The sequence below is a fragment of the Lepisma saccharinum genome, chromosome 26, assembly GCF_977018435.1.
Source record: "Lepisma saccharinum chromosome 26, izLepSacc3.1, whole genome shotgun sequence".
In the NCBI taxonomy this organism is placed as follows: domain Eukaryota; kingdom Metazoa; phylum Arthropoda; class Insecta; order Zygentoma; family Lepismatidae; genus Lepisma; species Lepisma saccharinum.
In genome coordinates this window covers 23,184,626-23,203,405 of record NC_139254.1, presented here as the reverse complement: position 1 = coordinate 23,203,405, position 18,780 = coordinate 23,184,626, and the positions used below count along the sequence as shown (strand labels likewise).

Here is an 18,780-nt window from a genome sequence, read left to right as displayed (position 1 = left end):
CTGAAAATAAATCTTGGAATGATATTTGGAGCCCCAATTTCGGACGCCTAGACACAACATTACTTATTATACAGTTACTATTATTCTTTGCGCTGTGACGTAACTATAACGTCGTTGTGTTTATTGTTCACCGAAGATTTCAAGTTAATGCTATCAATTTTACGTTAAACAGTTTACATAGTAATTTAGGTGCGTTTTTTGCAATACCTTGGTGATTGTTGTCGCTTTATTATTGTTCGGTAAGTGCGACGTAGTAAATTTTTCACCTTGAAAGTTAGTTGTACAGAAAAAAATCGACGGTATGCAGCATCAGGCCCAATTTCGTCTTAATCCGGCCCTGGTTAACATATTTACTAAAGAGTTTCAAAAGACGATGTGCATGAACTAGGATAGTGGATGGGACGTTCGGGCTACAAATGGCTCTAACATGACATTCAGAACGAGATCGTTGATATGTTAGGGAGATCTGTTTTGCGCTCCGTGGTAGCAGATATTAAAAGTCGGGAATGTGAACAATTGATATTCTGCATTCGAACTGTGAATGAAAATTTTGATATTTTTGAGGAATTCATGGGCTTTTACGAGATTCCGAACACCGAGGCCAAAACTTAAAAAGGGAGGGAGGGAGTCATTCATTAATTTATTTCAGTGATCAGAGCCTCCGCAATAATTTTGACAAGTCGGCGCCCCTGTTAATAAACACACGTGAACTACAGTTGGCCAAAGGTTTAAACACCTTTTCATTTCCCTATCGTCCAGTTCATATGGCTCTACACCGCAAAACTTCGCTTTTTCTCCATATCTTTTTCTGTCGACTGCGCAAAGAGTATGAACATATGAAAAATTACCGCTATTTCCAGATGGAACGACATTGTCATTAATTTTATGCAATGTTACCGACATTTTACACAGTACTAGCAAACGTACAGTTGGCGTAGGTGTAACGACCTCTACGTGGTGGGTATTTCCTTGCAGATGACAAATAACTTGGCCGCGAAGATGGCGGCAGTGCGAATCCTGACGTCACATGAAACCCACCTATTGTTGGAAATGTGCCTTTCGTTTTATTGGTCGAAACCGTTTCGCAGTCGGTGATCAATGTAGAAGTTTTTTTCCTGAGTGTCAGTGAATGTTTCATATTAAGTTTCTTACAAGGGAAGCTATCCGAGCTCCCGACGACAATCGCCACGGAACTTGCAGGGGTGGACAAGAATGGGGATAAAACAACAGGTGTGACTTTTGAAATTTAACAATCGCTCCCACCCGCAGAACAGGGCGTAGAAAGTGGGGTACAAAACCAACAGTTTGAGACAACCCCATTTACCTTGCCTCCCCTCCCCCGCAGCACACCGGGATCTGCGGGGCCCTCCTCGTCGCCACTGTCTCCCATTAACCCCTCGCTCTCAAACATAACCTAATCTAATGTTACGCATCTTCTTTATATTTTTCTTTTTTTCACACCCCTTTTCTCCATCGCGACGATGAGAAGGATTAATGATTAGATGAAATTCGTAGAGCGAAAGATACGTGAAAAATGAGGACAGACAGAGAGGAATTTTCGAAATTTATGGACAATCCGTGCATCCACCCAGTTAAGTCGCCATATAACCATCCCCCACCTATTCCTAAATTCTAGCTATGATTTCATAAATGGAACAGTTAGCAAAATAATCCTGGATGCTATTTTTATGGGATAGAAATATTTTCGATTCTACCCCCCCCCCCCCCATTAGACTCTGCCCTCCCATGGCCGGAGTTTGAGCATTTGCTTTCGGATGGCAGACTCTGGGAGAAGAATATGATGTACCTGAGGGTTATTGAATATCCCCTAGTTTATAAGGGGTCCGGAGGCCTTCCCCCGGAAATTAAAAAAACTTAAAAACACTACGTTTTAGGCCTTTTAGATTTGAAAATGTTAAATTTCCTCGCTTAAGTAAACAAATATATATTGGTTGTCAGTTTTAAAAGAAGAAAAACAGTACGATTATTGCATTTTGCATTTCATTATTTTTTTATTGATAGATGAGAGGAGGGTATTATGGAATACCATTTACATTTCTAAAAATAACTGCACTAGTTTTTGAATAAAATACCCAAAATCATCATGAGTACATACTATAACTAATTGTAATGAAGTGTCACTTGTAAGAAAAATACTATTTATTTTGCTGTTATAAAAAAAACATATTTTAAAAAAAGTTACAAATGGAGGCTAATATGAAATAGTCGGGTAATATGGAATAGGTGGTTTAAACCATTGAAAAACTAATGAGACTTCATAAAACATAGTTATTTTGAACTATAAAAACCATATTTCTAAGATTATGTGCAACTCATTTCTGCTTCGAGTCTATTTACAAAAGTCACAGATATAATCTTCTTTCTCTGCTCCGGTACAGTCAAGGTGAGCCCACAGAGAACAGCTGAAGCATTGAATCCAAATTTCCCCGCGTTGATCTTCGGAGAATTTTCCGTCACAGAAGATACATTCAGCGTCTTTGTTTTCCGGTTCTTTAGTTGAGGGCATGAAGTCCATTACAGATGATACATCAGAATGGATCGATGCATCGCTGCTAACACTGGAGTCATCTCTTTTAGGTTTAGGTCTAGAAGGTCGGTCTAAGTTTAATTTCTGAACGGGGGGTCTTTGAATGCTCGGTTTGTTTTGTTGTTTTGAAGCTTCTGGTTCCTTCTTTTTGTCCTTTTCTTTCAGTTCATCCTCTAACTGTGTTTTATATGGGGAGTAGGTTATTATAGAAGAAGATCCAGCTTTCCTGCCTCTATTTGACTTTTGATTTTTTGGAGGTGGTGGTGATATCTCTATGGGTAGGACAAAATTTGTTGACTTAGACGTACCAGGGACAACCACATCAGGACTCTTGGGAGAACAGGGTTGAGGTGAATCAGAGCTGGTAGACGAACATGGAAGAGGGTCAGTTGTGGGTGTCATAGTCTGAGGCCTAGGAACAGTGAGTGTAGAAGCAATAAAATCTTCACTGCTGAAAACATTTCTATTGACAGGATAAATACCAGTCACTTTGAAGCCGTTTACTGCTATGTCCCCACGTTGTACTTTAAGGTAGGCCCTGCCAAACAGTTCCATCATATCAAAAATACTCAAGGGCCTTGAGCTATGCCTTAAAAAAGATCTCACTTCCTCACTATAGTGAGACTTTAATGGACTCATAAAGGTTTTATCCAATGGTTGGATTTTATGCGAACAGTGGGGAGGTAGACATACAATCGTAACATGACTTTCCCTTGCTAAACTAATTACGTCAATGTTACGCTTGTGGGTTGTGTGGCCGTCAAGGAGAAGCAGGACAGGTGACTCAGCTGAGGGTTTTGTTACATCAATGAAATGTTTAAACCATTTAGTAAAAATGTTTGTCTGTATCCAACCAGACGGGTGGCACGATGCGATGGTCCCTGGTGGAGCACCTCTAAGAAGTTGTTCATTCATGTTCTTCCTCGGGAATATCACAAGAGGCGGGACAAAGTCACCTCCTGCACTCATACAGGGAATGATGGTTACGAGAGAACCTCTTTCGGCTGAAGTAAGGGACCCAATTTGTCTCTTTCCTTTTAGGCCTACTACATGAGGAACTTTACTTTGCACCACAGACAAACCAGTTTCGTCTACATTAAATATCCTGTTAGGATCAGGTCAAAAAACTTGTCTACTTCTTCTTTATTAAATCCCCTGGCCCTGGCAAAAGATGTACCCATGGGTTTACGAACTGAAAGTTTCGGGTTCCTTTTCATAAAAGCGTAGAACCAGTCTTTGCCAGCAGTTTCGTCCTTAAATGGATGGGGTATGTTATTGCGAACCGCAAGTTGATAGGCAAGACTGCAGACATCCCTTTTTGTGAGCCCATAGAACATGGCCTCCATCTCAACTAAATATGTTTGTAACTTGTCTTCTAGTTGTTTAGGAAAAACTGGCTTATGGCCAAGAGTAGTTGAGGCTGCTACCTTTGCATTTTTCTCCTTACTGTTGACAAGGCGGAAGAGAGACGCTCTGGGAACCTGGAATTCCTTGGACGCCTTAAGGTACCCCATCTTCTTCTCACGAACAGCTTCTATAGCCTTAGCCATCTGCGTCTCACACCAAAGCTTTCGCTTCTTTCCCTCATCTTCCTTCTTTCTAGGCATATCTGAAAAGAAAAAAAAACAGACTATTTAGAACTCTTGCAACTAAGGGGGGGGGGGGTAGGTTTAAATAGATAAAACACATCTTAAAACAAATTATTTGTAGGTCTAGACTGTAGACTAATTTTCAAATAACAGAAAAATTGTGTTTTGTTTTCATTCAAATGAGGGCCTTCCCCATGGCGTAGTGGTGGCGTCATTGTCTTGTAATCAAGGGGTCCCGGGTTCGATACCCGGTGGAGGCACAAGCGGTTTGGATCCCACTTTAAACTGTAGGTCCAGTCCCGATTAGCCTTACTGTGCATAAAGTGGACTTAAAACACCAACTCAAACTCAACTCATTCAAATGGATTTAGCTTTTAAAAAAATGTACTTTGGTTTTAAATTAGGCTATATTACTATTTATGTAAGTAGTAATAATTATTGTTTAGCTATCAATATTATACGCAAAACTCATTTTTTAACTAAATTTTTATTCAGTATATTTTGTCGGGTTATATGGAATACTATACTTTTACGTCGGGTATTATGAAATACCTAGTATTCTATAATACCCGACACGCCATCTTGGAAAATGAACCTTTAAACGGATGGACAAAACATTGTCAGCTAAAAAACGACCACAGTATAACAAACTACAATTCTTTTAGTGTATATTATGCTTAACATCAATGTTCCAGTCACATGTGTACTAGTAGGTTAAAATGTTTGAAAACTTACCTGCAGAAACTCTTGAAAATCACGAAACACACTTTGTTCTGTAGCGAGTGGTAACACAACAACAAGCGGTCAGCTCTCACTGCACTGCATCATGGGAGTCTTTCTTGAGTAGTTCATGGTATTCTCACGTGATAGCAGCACCGAATAGAGCCAAAACCTTGGTATTCCATATTTCCCGACTATTCCATAATACCCTCCTCTCCTCTACAATACTCGCATTACTTTAAAAAAGTTACAGTACAATAGTAAGCTTCAGAAATTTTAGAAAAATTAAATTGAAAAGTTCTTTTGATGCCTCAGCAGTAACTGTTGACTCAACACAAAGTCATTTTACGTTTTTCTTTCTTCAAACTGTACACATAAATCAAATCGTCTAGACCCGCTATTGCGGCGCAGCATATGCCATCATGCCAAACGTCAAGATTTGCTGTATGGCTTCATAACAAAAATGTAGTAACTGAACTTAATCAGGTGTTATTTTTTTAGTCTTCTTTAAGTTGGGGGAGCCAGCCCCCTAGAACTCCGCCTATGTGCCCTCCCCTCCCAAAGTTAGGTTTCAAGTTCCGCCCATGCTAAGCATTGAAGGTGCTAATCCCTTCCAAACCCCCTGCCACAAGGGACAAGAAAAAAAAAAAGAAATGGAAAATTTGGTGCCCCACCTATTCTCTTCTATCAGCAACATCAGTGCTCGAAGTGTGTGTGTGGGACGTGGAAGATGCTATCCCACAGTTAAGAACATTTTCATAAACCTACAATACGATAATTTGCACAAACATCCCCTCCACTCAATATTGTCTCCATGTCCAAGCATACCCCCCCCCCCCAAGCTAGGAATTTCCATTTCGAACATCGAGCAACATATGCATAATAGAAGAAGCTTCTCACACTTTTTCAGAACAACACGATTTTCTCCTTAAGTATAATTGAAAACGAAATTGGAGACAAAGTGTTTGATTAAATTGAGCCACAATGAGGTGCAGTGTCTTTGGCATTTGGGGTAACAACTGATTATGGGTAAAGCAATACACACATGCATAGATTGAAGTGTTGTTTCAGTGCAGACGAAACAATTAACCTATTTCAAGGTGAGTGATAATTTAGCAAGAAACTTGAATTTTATCTATCCGTATCCCTGTTTGCAAATCCCAAATTATCTATGAAGTTTCACTTTTAAATGGTCCAATGTTATAGAAGATAGTATAAAAGATTAGGCCTTACCGTCGCAATTAAATAGAAAAGTGATGCTAAATAACCAAATACAAACATTAGGTGTAGTGAATTTGCGTTTTAAGTCATGTCAAAGTGCGTGAGTTTGTTTTAAGTTGACTTTATGCACAGTAAGGCCAAGGTAGCTTTTGATTTCCTTCACACATTTGCTCCAATTGCACACACGCAAGCATCATAGGCACATTGAAGGAGGCTTATGAGGCTCAGAACTTCCATTTGAACTTAATCTTTTAAAAAAAAATGTCATCATAATTATTTTACCCCATTTTCCTACCAGGGAAGCACTGATGTGATGGCTGCCAAGTTCTTCCAGCAGACGACAGACCACCAAGAGATGGGAAGGGTATGAGATTAATAAACCTTCCGAGGTATAGAGGGAAATATTAGTGAACGCCAGTCTAAAAAGACAAGTATAAAGTGACGTTTGGAATTGATTCATTAACCAGAAGTGACTCAAAGCCACTTAGAAGGGCTTGATACTCAGTATGTCGTATCATCTAGTTTTTGCTTTAACTTTTGTGAATTTTCAAAGTAACCTTGCTTAACGATGCATTTTATTTACAATGTACCGCTGTAATGCACTTTCTGTCATTAATTTGCACACAATAGAAGAAAGAAACTTCACACAATCACCATAAATTTGGCAGCATTGAACTTTCATATGGCACCCTTCGAGAAAGAAATATGGAAAACACAAGTTTTCACATACATTGTCATTTGATGTTACTGCAAATTAATCCAACCATCTGTCCAATACAAGGAAAAAAAAAAAACTACCGAGTCTTATGTGGTAAACATTGGGCCAACAAACCTTGACTTCATTCAAGAAAACTAACTCAGATTGTTGATTCAACACTGATAGTAAACATATTTCTATTCAGTCATTCCCTGAAGTTTGAGTTGTGACTATTGACCTCGTTAAACAGTTCGTACTCTAACAGAATGAGTATTTCTTTCTGGTAAAAATAATCACATACATTCGCAATCACATACAATTACATCTGATTTTAAAATCGAATGTCTGCATATAAGTGACACTATGTGTTTAATTTTTCTGATTACACAAATTTTCAAGAGTTCCTTTTGTAGTCGCCGTAAACATTGCACGCACCTGCAATGCTATGTAATTGTTTTGCAGGCCAAGCACTATTTGGAATTTCGCCATCAAAAGTTCTGGGTTCAAGTCCAATATATATATATATATATATATATATATATATATATATTTTGCAAGTGACCCTTATTCAAACCATAATTCATACTAATCACAATTCAAAAGTGGCAGAAAAGCAATGCAAAGTATTAAATATGCAGCTAAAATATTGAAATAAATAATTAAGTAGTGTAGACAGCGACGACCTCCTACTTCCCACACAAACTTTTATGTTAGGAGAGGTGTATTGTAGGGTTTAAGATGGCATGATGTTTTTTTCTTCTTTTTTTTTTTTTGCTTATTGGTGCTATATATTCTTCATCTTTCCACTATTTAAAGTTTTTTGTTTTTAGAATATACATGAAAAAGTGGTAAAATACATATAATCTTACCATAATCTCATGGGAATATTTGATGTGTGTTGCTGGTAGAAACCATAAAACTATTTTGCATCATATAATACATTTCTGTTGTGAATTTACTCCATTTTGTAATTTCAGGTGCTGCTACAATAAGAATTGCTATGCCAGCTCATATGCAATCAAGTCTTATATTCCACTACAACCTCAAATTTTATGACAGTGATGGAGATGCCTTTGATGGTGTCAGTCTCAAGAGATTTGTAATGCAGGTCAGTAAATATATATTTATTTGTGTGTGTGTACAGCCAACGGCAAAGGTAATATTACGTGAATTATCCATTACCACGTTCATTCACTCCAATTTCTGCAATATGAATATCATACAATGAAATGAGAAATACCAATAAACCAGGGAAAATATTAGAACAATTTCATTCCATTTTTTTTAAAAAAATATTAAACTGAATTTCCTACTTGCAATGTTCCTACTTGCATTAATTGCTTGGGTTTATTTTACTTGGCATTTCTGCCATTTTTGGCTAATTGCAAAGATGAGGACGATGAAATTGATGCACAAAGAATGCCTGGCTGGAATTCCAATCCGGGACCCCTAGCTTCGCAGCCATGGAGGTTGATGGTTCTACTTGTAAAAGATGCTCCAGAACTGTCATATGCAGATAGCTGACATTAATGTGCTCTAAATAACACTGCTCTGACATGGCCACACAAATTTGGATGAGCTTACGAGAGCATCTGCAGACCCATTTCTCCACTGAGAATTTTTTCTTCAAAAATATCCACAAAATGAGATATGTGGAATATGGCAAAATATATAACTAGCCATTTGACATAACTTGGCCTAAAAGTTATAATTGAAATTGTTTATAGGGGGCCATGGCCGTAGGCAGGAAAAGATTTCGGGGGGGGGGGGGGAAGGGGTTCACTCATAATTGTTCCCATGCGCATCGCAAGAAATTTGAATAATAGAAATAATAACAATAATAATTATTAATTAATAATAATTAAAATTTCATTATAAATAACTAATTGATACAAACGTATTATTATTATTATTATTATTATTATTGCTGTCCTTATATCCTTGAGGAGACTTTTCTACTCTATCCATCAGAAGTGTGAAAATGCAGCACAACTCTTTATATTATTATTATTTTTGTACGTTTCATGCAGTGTGTACTGAGATGCACAGTTATTATATTTTGTTATTAAGTTTTAGGTACCTCAAGAAAAAGCTTTAAAAGTAAGAGAAATTTTAGTCATAAAGTTTATGTTGTTTGACTTAATTTTTGGATTTTTGAAAACTGTGGAATCAGTTATTCTTTGGATTAAATGGTAAAACATAACATGGTGCCTGTATTGTAACCTCAATTTTTCGATCTAACGTCATTTTTCTTTGGTTATTCTGTTCGAGTACTAATTGGACATTATTTTCGTTATTAACAATAAAACTAACAAACGTTCTGCTATTTTGTAACTTGCAATAAACGATGTCAAATTGGGGCGAGGGGGTTCTATGGACCAGTTCGATCCCACTTTCCGACGCTCATATTGTTCCTATATTTACCAAACAACATTGTATACAACCACTACACACTATACAAGTATGTCCTTTATAGGACCGCATATAGGTTAAATGTATGAACTATATCGACCGCTGGGTGAAGAGTAGTGAATGTAATGCGCTACGAGGCTGGATATCCTAGGTTTGAACTCTTATAAAGGTGTTTTTAAACCCTTATCGAACAGGGAATTTAAAAGTTGGAACGGGAATTTTGGGACAATCACAAGGGAACTTTCAGTCTGATGCAGGAACAGCACTGGAAAGAGGACAGCAGAAGTGAAAATGAAGGGGTTGCGGGTGGGCTGCGATTCTGAGAATTAAACCCTTTTCGCTCAAATTGAAGAATTCAAAATCTTTGAAAATTCTAGCTCGATCATTTCAGAATTGTCTCGCTGTTGTATTTTTGTGAAACTGCAAATAATTTTTTGAAAATGTGTCAAATTTTGGTTTCTAAGCTTCCATTAATCCAATATGCCAGAAGTTTCGGGGGGGGGGGGGGGGTTGAACCCTAAAAAAAACCCTCTAAATACGGCCATGTAGGGGGCCCCTCATGATGTTAGCCCCAGACTTCTACATACATAAATCCAGATATGACTTAGTTTGCAGTTTGCACTAACAAGTCAATTGTAGTGTATAATAGCGTGCCATAAAACTAAAATTCTATATTCTGTGAATGTTACGTTTGTTCTTTCAGACATTTTCATATATTATTATCTCCCAATATTATTCTAGTTCAAGAGAATATACAGGGTGCTTCAAAAGTCCCTTAACACCCCCTATAAAATGTAGAAGAGTTGGGCTGGGTGCGAATGTTCATCATAGAAACAGGAGGAACCATATTGGTGTGTTCCAAGCGAACGTCCACCATATTGAATTCCAACTCAAAATTTTTAAATGGGAAGGGAGTGATGTGATGCAGGGTAATTCAAAGTGAATGGTGAAACTTTACACAGATATTATGACGTTACTATTTATGATGGAAAATCAGACAAGGCATCAATATAAAGAAGAAATATGGAAGTTTTACTCACATGACTCACATTATAAGATTCAACATGGGAACCACGTATAACGTAGAAAAGGTCCAAATGATAATCAAGTACTTGCTAAGCACGAGACAGCAAGTCGTCGTCAATGGTTTTGAAGTCACTAACAATTTGCAGTTGTAACTTTGGCAAATTTTTTGCAAGGGTGAAACATGCATTACTACCGAAACACATGCGGAAATGTCTTTGCACCATTGTGATTGAATCAGTGCTCAATAGCTCCAACACACAATACACCTTCCACTGGTCATTAGCCATTTTGTAAAAAAATAAAAGCCCTCTCTCTTTTCGACACTGGCGATTCTGGTGGAGCATCGGCTAAGCAGAATAAGCCCGCTAAGTGGGAATAAAACTTCCAGAGTTTTTCTTAATATTGATGCCTTGTCTGATTTTCTATCATAAATAGTAACGCCATAGTAACTGTGTAAAGTTGCACCATTAATTTTAAATTATACTGTATATCAAATCAGATCAAGATCATACTGCTGTCTGGTGAGAGAAGTTTGCGTGCCATTGCAAATGATTTTAATCAATGACATCCCAACGAGATCCAGTGTTGCATGTGACAGTTGCACAATTACTCTAGTGATGATCAGGATGTCCCAGATCTTCCACCAATGAAGGAACAGCCACAGCAGTTCTGGCTTCATTTGCAAAGTCGCCAAACCGTAGCACAAACAATTATCCACAACAATGTGGGTTAGTCAACCATCAATCATTCGGATTTTGCAAGTGCACAAATGGCAGTCCTATAAACTTCAGCTTCAACATCATCTGTGAGGATGGTTCGGATTGTTGAGTTGAATAATGTGAATGATGTCTCGACCAATTCCATCACTACCCTTCCTTCACAGCGACGAGGCCAATTTTTATGTTTGTAGTGAAGCCAATAAGCAGAATCTGCATTACTGGCCATCTGATAACCTGCATTTGACAGATCCCAGATCCTATAGTCGCCTGTCATTGACTGATCCTGTCTCCTGTAAATTTTGGAGTAATTGTGCAACTGTCACATCGGACACTGCATCTCGTTGGAAATGTTATTAATCAAAATCATTTGCGATGGCACGTGAACTTCTCTTCCGAGACAGCAGTATGATGTTGATGCATTCCTCAAGCATTAGGAGCACTCTGGCACCGTTTTCTCACACCTGGAAAATGACGCATGTGTTGCAATCATAACTTTTTTACTGGTTAAAGATACATCGAAAAAACCTTTATCATTACATTTCTAGTCTGATTTGATGTATCACATCACTTCCTCCTATTTAAAAATTTGGAGTTGAATTCAATATAGTAGACAACCGCTTGGAACACACCTATATGGTCCCCCTAGGCCTAACCTGTTTCTATCATGACCAGTTGAACTTAGCCTAACTCCTTTACATTTTATAGGGGTGTTGAACTTTTAATCACCCTGTCATTTTTTCTCCCTAGAAATTTCTAAAAAAAAATTAACAATACTAGAGACATCACAAGATTATAAAACAATTCAACTTACAAGAACTTCAATAAGCATAAAATTTTAAGTGATTCTTAAACACTTACCTTTTTGGTTTAACTGATATTTCATTTCCAAATTCTATTATGTGCACATTCAGAAGAAAGTTGCCATTGTTATGGAATCGTTGAGAGACATCGTGAAGTTCCAAATTTTCTATTCTGTTATTGGCAGACAAACCAGGTGATGTCAAGTCTTACTTCAAACCAGGTGATGTTAAAAATTATGAGGCAATACATGATGCATGATAGGGTGTAAGTTGTAGGTTTTCAGTGGTGTTCAATAAATGCCTAACATTTTCTCCTGACCGTAGAAGAAATTTAATGAGAAACTCTAGAAAAATGTCAACCTTGATGGTCAAAATTATATATCAGTAAAGAGCCATGTGCTGTACTTTTCTCTAAAAGAACATCCTTAGATTGTGAATGTAAAATAGATGTTTTTCTCAACTCTAAGTTTGTCTTTAAAAATGACCTCATCAAGTACTATTTCACTAACTTTGATACAGAAAATCCAGATTCATACGTTGCCAATTGTGTCAGTCTTTTACTTTCAAATTTATTTTTATATAGTGCTGGCAGAATACCTTTGAAGAAATTTTGCTATGCAAGGAAGACTTGTAAATATCCTTTGTTATATTTTTTCATTGTTTCATGAATCGTGTACAAAGAAATATAAATAAAACTGCTTCTGGTCGGTCTGTTACCTCTAGAATTGCTCTATTACATTAAAAATATAGAGAGTGGTCTTACCTCCTTTATTCTCAACACTAAGATGGTTTTGGTTAAATTCTTGATGTGGACACACACCTGATGGTTTGTGTGTCCAGAACATTGGTATGGAGACAGTCATTTCTGTAGCACAGGTATTGCTAAAGTATCAGGTATGTGTCCATATCAAGTATTAAACCATAAGTAAGGTAGTGTCGAAAATAAAGGGGGGTACACCAACTTTCTGACCACTCTGTATATACAAACTTAACAGATAAATAGAAATTTTTTAAAAAAGCAGGAGAAAAAAAGCCCAACATTCATCTTAGCATAGGGCTACCATACGTCCTGGTTTTCCTGGACATGTCCTCTTTTCGGACCCTGAAATTTGCGTCCGGGCGGGTTTTTACTTTCTGTTAAAATGTCCGGGTTTTTACTTTTATCCAATCATCATAGGTCAGAGATCACGAAGTTACAACTTTTCGAATCATTAAACGTCTGATGTTGGCAGTACTGGACGATGCACTAAGCGTTAGTCGTTTGTTGTTACAGTTTCAAGTTCCGGTCGATGTGATTTTCACGTCATTCGTTTGTTCGTGTTTTGAAGTGAAAGTTAGAGTTTGCGAAAACGGTGTAAGCTACTCATATGCCTCAAAGAAAGTGCAAGTTTACTAATGAGTTACAAGAAAAGTATTCATGTTTTAGACGTGGTAGAGACGATTTTGAAGGCGAGTGTATGGTTTGTAAACCCGGTACATATGTGTCTGTGGCAAACAAAGGAGGGCTAGACTTGCAAGCACACGTGGAGTGCGAAAAGCACAAAAGAGCCGTCAGAGGTGAAGCTTCACCTACAAAACTGACTCAGTTTTTCACGAAACCTGGCAGTGAACATGAAGATAAAGTAAGTGCTGCAGAAGGTTATTTTGCGTTTCATACTGTTAGCATCACAACAGTTATAAAGTGATGGACTGCACATCAAGCTTGATAAAATCATTACTTCCTGATTCCAATGTAGCTAGAAAGTTCTCAACTGCAAGAACGAAAACAGAAGCAATTGTAAACTCTGTGCTAGGTCCTCATTCTATTGATAGTGCCATGAAGAGAATTCAAGATAATGAGATTGCTTATTGTGGTGTTTCTACTGACGGCAGTAATCATGGTTCAGTAAAAATCTTCCCAATCATTATTCAATACTATAAAGTCAGGTTAGGTTAGTGGCAGTATAATATCATGGAGAATAATATTTTATATAATGGTGATAAATTGTGTGATTTATGTAATGTTTTCGTGTTTGTGAATAAATTGATGGTGTGTGTGGCTTTCCAAGAAAATGTCCTCTTTTTAGCATTTCAAAATATGGTAGCCCTATCTTAGCATCATTATTAACTCATCTGGTGATTAGAAGTGAAATAATGTCTTAAAACTGAATGTGTGCCATTAATAAAGTAGATGTAAAAATTACTTATTATTACTGAACATGTTGACATGAGGAATAAGCAATGCTTTAAGTGAAAAGTTTCATGTTTCAGCACAACAACAAACATGCACATAACAAACGTGTGCATGGTCCGGAATTTAAGCAGGCACGTGGGGTACTTTACTTCATACACAAGCAGCAACCTCACCACAATTCATGTAAGAACAAAAAATAATAATAATAAACAATGTTATAAAGGCACTAAAAGGAAGACTGACCAGAGCATTGAAAGTGGAAATAAGAATGAGTAATGAGATATTCTACATGTAATCCTGGAAAGAAATACTTTCCCTAAGTAACATTCCCCATGCATATAGCACCGTGCCATGAAGGCACACTTCGGGAATAGGGTCCCACATATTCTCTATCTCAGCCATTTTGGAGGTGATGTGATCAGCCCCATGCTTCAGTCTCCTCTACCCTCCAGGTACCCATTCATTTGAGGTTGGGTGAGCTCTGGAGCTGCTTTGTGCAGGGACAAGGCTGGGAAAACTCCAATCTTAGATCACCCACCCCGGGAAACGAACCCAGGTATCCCATGTGACAATCAGATTGCCCTACCAATTAGACCACCGCAGCTTCTACAGTGATGGTGTTTTTGATATTCCCTCCATTTTTTTTAACGATGTTTTGCAATTTTGGGCCGGGTTTCAAATTCCAATTCTTTATTTAAGTGGGTGAGGTTCAGCCTGAGGCTGTTCTGCCACCAAACTCATGTCATGGAGTAGGAAAAGGATTAATTTTATTCCTACAGTAACCTATGGGAAACAGAATGAACAATTCACATAAAATTCGTTATGCGAGGCACTACTGTATTTGGAACCTGTCGACAATGATGAGAATTGTTTTGTTAAAATTTTGTAATTTTTATTTCAGTCTGTCGTTGGAAATGTGGTGGCATTCCGTGTACATGCTCCTTGCAGTGGGGCTTTCCTCCTGGACATCTTCGCCAATGCCGTGACACCAAAAGAATACCTCACAGGAGAGCCAATGAAATTCAAGAGCGTGTGCAAATTCAAGATCATGTGCGAGGAGCTACAAACGGTGATGGTACCCTTACCCGACTGTGCTAGCGGAGAATGGGGACCCATGAAGGCGACACGACTGTTCGGTCTGATCCCCGTAACGCACCAAGATGCTCTGGTGTTCGCCGGGCGGGAACTCGAGCTGCAGTTCAGGATGTCGCGTTCTCTCACAGACTTCATGGCTACGTTGCACAAGAATGGAGTCGAAGAGAAGAGACTAGCCAAGTTTGTTTCTCATTCGGTTCACGACGACATCGTGACCTTCCTCATTAGTTTTCCGGAAGAGGGACAGTACGGTTTGGACATCTATACGAGGGAAGTGACGGGAGGTGAACCAGACAGTGGGGAGAAACATCTACTCACGCACTGTTGCAAGTACCTTATTAATTCTTCCAAGAGAAATTAGATGATGGTGTGAGGATGCAGATTACATGTGTACTCTCTGTTTATCTGTGCATATGTATCCACAAATCATTACAGACAGTCATCTTCAAGTATTTCCTCTAGTGCCTTCATCGACTTTAATATGGTTTTTACTTTGGAGTAAAGTGTTGATACAGCTTTAATATACTAAAGTGGAACACTCATAATTGCTTGATGATTTATAATAGTCAGATATATTTTCTATAGCATGTTACTATGCAGTTTTCAAGAGGAGCTTTAGACATTTTTAGACAATGGATTATTTACCACAGGAACACCCAACAATTATTATTGAAAACCGATGCAATTTAGAAATAAGAAACTGGAGAGTTTTTCTTTTCTTAACTCTCCTAAAGTAATTACACCAGTAAAATTTCACTTATAAAGGTTAGAATGATAATAGTTTTATACCAGCGTTGATTAAACCATCGAACTTCATCGTAAAATTACTGCATGCTAAAATTATATTTAAAAACATAAAACCAAACTACAAATTCATCAAAAGCAACCATGAAATTAATCTTAATTTTTATTATAATATTGATGCATTTGTAACATTTCACATTAATTATTATTTTTTGAAAATTTTATTTAAAATTTTGGGAATTAACAAGAATGATATTGCTTGATATAGAATCCGTTGGGGTAAATAACTTAAGAAAAAATGTTTTTTTAATAATTTATTAACTTATATTCACACATTTATAATTTTTAAACTGAATATCATGACTGCAGTGTCAATGGCTCATTTCTTCCTTGGTACTAACTCGAAAAATAATTTTCTGAATGTTTACAGGAAATAATGTCAACAAATCGTTACCACAAACACTATATTTATGTACTTTTCCATCACACAATACGGATGATACAATTGTATGATAGAATTTAATATTCATTCACACCATACTATGTGTAAAGCAATATTGCAATGGCATATTCATGTCCATATTTTATTTATGATACCATCTCTCATAGTGTCATTCCAAATAAACGTGCATGTTATGATTCATGCACATAAAGAAAATATGCTTCCAAGGATATTGTTCACAATTAGTGCATCGTCATGTCACGTGAGTGTGTGAAGTAACGTACACGTATAAGCAAAAAAAATTGGTTGTGATATGTATAGGAATTAAACTATTTTGAATTCTTTCAATAGTTTGAAATTATATAAACATGAAGAAATCACAAATGTTAATATAAACTCTTAAACTTCATGTAATGTACATACAATTATACAAGTTGCTTTGGTAATTGTTAAACCTTTGCAACAATGTATAATAATGAGTGTTTTTGTACAGTTTTAAAAGGTCATTTGACCGTAGGAGATAGAAATGTACATAAAAAAAACTTGCAAAGGAAATGGTAAAAGCATGTGGGATGGTAGAATATTTTATCATGCAGTTAATATATAAATTCACCTTGCTTTTATTTGAATAAAGCAAAATGGGGTTTCAATGAGCATAGCAAAAAATCTAAATACTGACACTTGGTATCTGCCCAAAGGGAAAAATGGCTCCTATACCTGTTTTATACATATATAATATTTATATATATATATATATATATATATATATATATATATATATAAAAATATATAGTCAATCATTATTATAATCAAGAACGTAGGACCTCAACATTGTTATTTGTTCTTTAAGTGTTATGTTTACTAAGCAAATGTTAATGTATAACTTTTTTTTACACTGACTCAAATGTAATGTGGATTACTTAAAAACATCAACAGATAAATAGTTGATGGCTCGTGACAATAGCAATTACCAATTTCTCATACTACTTTACTTGATATAACTACGAATGCATATTGTTCAAAATGTGCTTTCAAAATGCATAACTGAAGGGTTTCTATGTTGTTTTTATTATTTTTAAATGATATTCATTGGTATTAACAGCTTTGCAGGTATTTTCATGCATAAAAAATCTATAGTAATTTCCAGTAATTGTTTAGTTTAATCCTTTTAATAAAACTATTGTGTTTATTCAGAAAATGTAAAAATGGTAGAGTTCTCTTAAAAATTACTGTCTAAATGCATTTCTTGCCAATTTCCGAAACTCTAGTTTGTACTTAAATACACGATAAATCCAAGTTGCAATGATAGTTACAAAGAAAAAAAACAGTTCATGCAGAAATAAGTATTCAGTTCTCATATCTGAGATTGGTGGGAATGTTAGATCTATTTTTTTACCAGTGCATTTCAAATGAGAGCTTATTTGTGTTATACAGTTGCATGGAAAAAGATAAACCAATAGCAGTCGGCAACCATGTGCTTACTTTACGACACATATTGTATTGATATGTATATTGTTTTAAACAATGAGCATGACTTTTTTCAATATATTCACCGAGAGCTTTAATTTTAGATTTTTATATATATAGATAGTTATACATATGATATGAACACACACACACATCTATATTTTTTTCTGTACAGATCATATTTCCAAGTGGGTATTTTGCCTCATACATAGTTTTTCCTAACTTCAAGATATTACTGTTAATTTTATTCAGAATAAAATATGAAAAAATCATATACTGGAATGCATAACACAGAAATGAATTTTCAAAATTAAGGAAATTGGTGTGGGGAACAAAGTCCAGAATTTAGTTCATTTTTAAAAAAAATGTATATATTCTTGGGGGGAGGGGAAATCTTGATACTTTGTAATTCCAATAAGCATTGTATATAGAGACTAAATTTACTCACTGATACAAAATTATTAAATGGGGAATGAAAATAGTCAACTAATTTTTATCTTTCAAGAAATTAAAGATATGTACTGGGTTCCCACTTATTTTGCAAACCAAATTCCCAGACATTTCCAGATTTTCAAATAATTTTCCAAACCACTCAATAATGCTTTAACATATTAATATCTAAATGTTTAGTTTCAACTTCATCTGCTGGTCAAATCTGCACAACATTGTTGAAAATAAATCAAGAAAAATAAAATATTTTCACACTAAATATATATTACAATCAAGAGCTTGGAGACAAATCATCCAATTTCCCACACTTTTTCCAGAATTAAAAAAAAAAAACGGACTTTTTCCAGGTTCATGGGACCCCTGATATACTAAAAATTTGGTTCTGTGGTATACCAATACAGAGAAAGAAAAAAAGATTCTACACGAAAAGGATTTACAGATGTAAGAGGCAATGTTACCCCCAAGTAATTTGCACCATGAATATGGTGCATGCTTACAAAGAAATGGTGCATAGGTAAGAAATGTGGAGGCTGCCATTGTTTAAGATCTTTTTGTTTTGAAGTAGCAGATTTTGTCTATCTGCACTACTTGTACTGTCACATAATAGAGCCTTTTGTTTTGTAGTCAAAACTGTTAAACAACTTGTGGAAATAATAAAAGTAATTCTGTTAAAAAGT

At 36.3% G+C, this 18,780-nt stretch overlaps 1 protein-coding gene across 1 annotated transcript in view; it reads left to right on the top strand.

Annotated features, from left to right (window-relative positions):
- Positions 1–16,922, top strand: part of Hil (peptidase hillarin) — a 157,919-nt gene extending 140,997 nt beyond the window's left edge. The window contains exons 9-10 of the mRNA XM_083112399.1: positions 7,753–7,883; positions 14,807–16,922. Of these exons, the coding sequence (XP_082968525.1) occupies positions 7,753–7,883; positions 14,807–15,361 (686 nt within the window). The 3' untranslated portion in view covers positions 15,362–16,922. The remainder of the gene's footprint in view (positions 1–7,752; positions 7,884–14,806) is intronic.
- The last annotated feature ends 1,858 nt before the right edge of the window (positions 16,923–18,780 follow it).